Consider the following 4,077-nt stretch of genomic DNA (forward strand, 5'->3'; position numbering starts at 1 on the left):
TAAAAAAAAAAATTTATTTAAATTTTTTTTTTTTTTTTTATTTTTTTTTTTTTTTTTTTTTTTTTTTTTTTTTTTTTTTTTTTTTTGGTAATCTATAAATATATATACAATATATATATATATTATACATTTAACTTAAAAATAATATTTTTATATTATTTATACATGTGTTAATTTTTATATTTTTCATTTAATGGACTGGAAATTTTTTTTTTTAAAATGTATAAATATATGTCAACAAACAAATCTGATAAAATATATGAAACACATAATATGGAAGAAAAAAAAAAAAAGAGTAATAATAACAATTTCTCAGGCTTATTAAATAATGAAATCGATGATAATAATAAAAAGGAAAAGTTAAAAAATAGTATATCTAAAATGTATAGTAACCATAAAAATAGAGAAAATTTTAACGAATGTGAGAAGGAAGACCTTGTTGTGATAGAAGAAAAGGATAATAATAAAAAGAAAAAAAAAAATATGACCAATACATTTGAACAAGATAATAATTATAATATGAATGATAATAAAAGGTTAGGTAGCTTTTTTAAGATTAATGATAAATGTGAATCTATTAATGAGAATATTAATAATATTAATAAACAACCTCTTAAGGATTCTATACTATTTGACAATATAAATGAGAAGGAATATTTTAACGAAACCAAAGAAGAAAATAAGGAAGGAAATAAAAGTAATGATATAGAAAAGATAAATTGTATAAAAGTGAAGAAGAAAACTCTTAAAAAGAATAAAAAGAAGATTAATAAAATTATAAACAATAAGAATAAAATATCTAAATCAAATGACATAGAAGAACAAATAATTAATATTAGTAAACATATTTATAAAATATTAAATATATCCAAATTACCAAAATGTGATATATTAAAAAGAACAAATAGAAGATATGCTGAAACATTTTTATATTTAACTAATGGTTATAATCTGGATATAGAAGAAATAATAAAAAGATCTTTATATAAAAGGATGTATAAAAATAATTCAATAATCAAAGTTACAGGTATACATATATATTCATTATGTAAACACCATCTTTTACCTTTTGAAGGTACATGTGATATTGAGTATATACCCAATAAATATATTATCGGATTATCTAAATTTTCAAGAATAGTCGATGTCTTTTCTAGAAGATTACAATTACAAGAAGATTTAACTAACGATATTTGTAACGCTTTAAAAAAATACTTAAAACCATTATATATTAAAGTTTCTATTGTAGCTAAACATTTATGTATAAATATGAGGGGCGTTAAAGAGCACGATGCTAAAACTATAACGTATGCATCTTATAAAGCAGAAAAAGAGAATCCTACAATCCATTCTTTAAATATTGATTCTTCTGTGGAAAATTTAAATTAAGCATATTAAAAGGATTCAATTAAAAAAAAAAAAAAATAATAAATAAATAAATAAATAAAAATAATGAATACCGTAAAGGTTTATTTATAAGTATATATAAATATAAATTTATATTTATATATTTGAACATGTGTTTTCTTTTCATTCGTTAACAATTTTGATATACATAAATAAATATTCACATATATATATATATATATATATATACAATTATATACATATATACTTATATACTGTACTCATCATCTTTTAAAGGTGCATAATAATATTGTTAATTGTCAACAATTTTTTTTTTTTTTTTTTATTTCTTCTTATTTTTAAAAATTTTGATTCATAGAGGTATAAAAAAACAATTTTTAAATATAACAAATTTCATTAAAAAAAAAAATAAATAAAATAAAATAAAATAAAATAAAAATAGTGAAACAATAATATTATATAATATATATGTATATGTATATATATATATATATATATGCATTTAAAAGACTTTTCATTAAAAATATATATAAATAAAAACATAAAATGTAATAACAAAACATATATGCTTCTACATATTTATATATATCAAAATTACAAATTACGTAAAAAAAAAAAAAAATATATATATATATATATATATATATATTTTATAAACACATACATAACATATTCATTATGTATGCTTTCTTTAGACAAAATTTTTTTTCATTTGACATTTGAAAAGTTGTGATTTCTTTAAATTTATTTAAAAATGTAAAATTAAAGAAGCCATGGAAGAAAAACTTCCATATAATAAAATGTCATTTATTAAACAAATTGTATAAATTTTATAAATATTATATATATATATATATATAAACAATGTCATGATAATCACACAGCATTATATATATATAATGTTATGTGCTATTATTTTATGTTTATTTTAAATTGATGATAAATATATTTAAAAAATCTTCGTTCCCATAAGTTTAGACAATATTAAGTATTATTATTATTTTGTCCCTCTATATATTTATTGGGTAATACTAGTTTTATAAAATAAATATATGATTATTATAGAACAGTTATAATTATATAATAAGATATGTGTCTCACTGTTATACTACTTATATATGCATTTTGATTTATCATTATTTTATTATATGTATAATATATACATAGATATATGTGTATATATTCTTTCCTTGTTATATTCCCTTAATTTTATTTTATTAATCATCTAAAGAAATGTGTGTTAAATTAATACAGTTGGTATTTCCACAAGCCATGGTAAATGCTTTTTTTGGTTTTTTTTGTAATTCTTGAAAACTTGCTTCGTCTGCACATAATTTTAAGAAATAAAAAATTGTATATGATAATGATATTATTATATTATAAATATAAACAAAATAAAACATAATAATAATATATATATATATATATTATAAGGTGCATACCTGCATATAAGAATATAAGCACTCTGTTTACATATGTTATAGTCTCTATATTATCATTTCCTTTTTTTACTGATATTATAGGACAGTTATCATTTTTATTTTTATCTCCATACCAAAATACACACGCATAATCATCACCCAAAATTGGGTCGTCATTTTTTGTTATACCATTGGCAATTTTACCTTAAAAAAAAAAAAAATTAAAAAAATTAATGTATAAATAAATATATTATATATATAATAAAATGTAATTTGGGATATTTTATGTATATCCCAAAAGGTTCCATATATATTATTATTATTATTTTTTTATTTTTTTATTTTTTTATTTTTTTTTTTTTACATAATATATTTTGTAGTTGTTGGGAATCTTTCCAATATTCTTTTGCTCTCGGATGTACATAATTTTCCCATGCTCTACATAGAAGTAATATTTCGTTAGTTGTTCTTTTTTCTATTTCCTCATCAATTTTTGATACTACTTGAGACACATTATTACTGCTGCTATCCTATTCAACATTTTAAAAAAATAGCATATATATATGAATATAAATGTATATACATAAAAATGTAAATGAATATACAAGAACATATATTATTATATACATAAAAAAATATATTTTAAAACATATATCATGTACACATAAAAAATATTTTAAAAAATATATAATCATATATACATCTTTTAATCAATATATATATATATATATATATATTTTATTTACATCGTAAGTAATGTTGGATTTTTTTTTTTTCTCTTCTTTTTTCGACGACGTGTCACCATATAGATAATCTAAAATATAGTCGAACGGTGATATGGAACAATACTGACAATTAAAAAGATCCATTTTTCTATATCAACTGAATTGTATAGGCGATAAAAGAAAAAAAAAAAAAAAAAAAAAATAATTAAAAAAATAGAAAAACCATGTTAAAAATAAATAATAAATATATTGTAGATAAAATATGTATAAAAATATGATGCATATATATTTATATAAATATGTGTTATGATTTTTATATATGTACGTATGGTGTTTTACAAAATACAAATGTTTATTTATTTGAATGACAACATTAAATGTATTGTGTTCATTTTATGTAATTTATATGTATTCCTTTTTTTTTTTTTTTTTTTTTTTTTTTTTTTTTTTTTTTTTTTTTTAAAAATTTTTAAAAAAAAAAAAAAAAAAAAAAAAAAAATAAAAAATTTTTATAAAAAAAAAAAAAAAAAAAAAAAAAAAAAAAAAAAAAATAATATATATTA

At 17.3% G+C, this 4,077-nt stretch overlaps 2 protein-coding genes across 2 annotated transcripts; one reads left to right on the plus strand and one right to left on the minus strand.

The window, feature by feature from the left end:
- Positions 1–219: 219 nt before the first annotated feature.
- PRSY57_1223300 (GTP cyclohydrolase I) lies at positions 220–1,389 on the plus strand (the record flags this gene model as incomplete). The annotated part of the gene is made up of 1 exon (XM_012908654.2): positions 220–1,389. One exon carries the CDS (start codon positions 220–222, stop codon positions 1,387–1,389), a length of 1,170 nt encoding a protein of 389 aa, XP_012764108.2.
- A 1,196-nt stretch (positions 1,390–2,585) lies between these two features.
- PRSY57_1223400 (hypothetical protein) lies at positions 2,586–3,658 on the minus strand (the record flags this gene model as incomplete). The annotated part of the gene is made up of 4 exons (XM_012908655.2): positions 2,586–2,692; positions 2,811–2,993; positions 3,154–3,319; positions 3,536–3,658. The coding sequence occupies 4 exons, from the start codon at positions 3,656–3,658 to the stop codon at positions 2,586–2,588; spliced, it is 579 nt and encodes a 192-aa protein (XP_012764109.1).
- Between the last annotated feature and the right edge of the window lie 419 nt (positions 3,659–4,077).

Source organism: Plasmodium reichenowi, chromosome 12 (assembly GCF_001601855.1).
Source record: "Plasmodium reichenowi strain SY57 chromosome 12, whole genome shotgun sequence".
Classification (NCBI taxonomy): domain Eukaryota; phylum Apicomplexa; class Aconoidasida; order Haemosporida; family Plasmodiidae; genus Plasmodium; species Plasmodium reichenowi.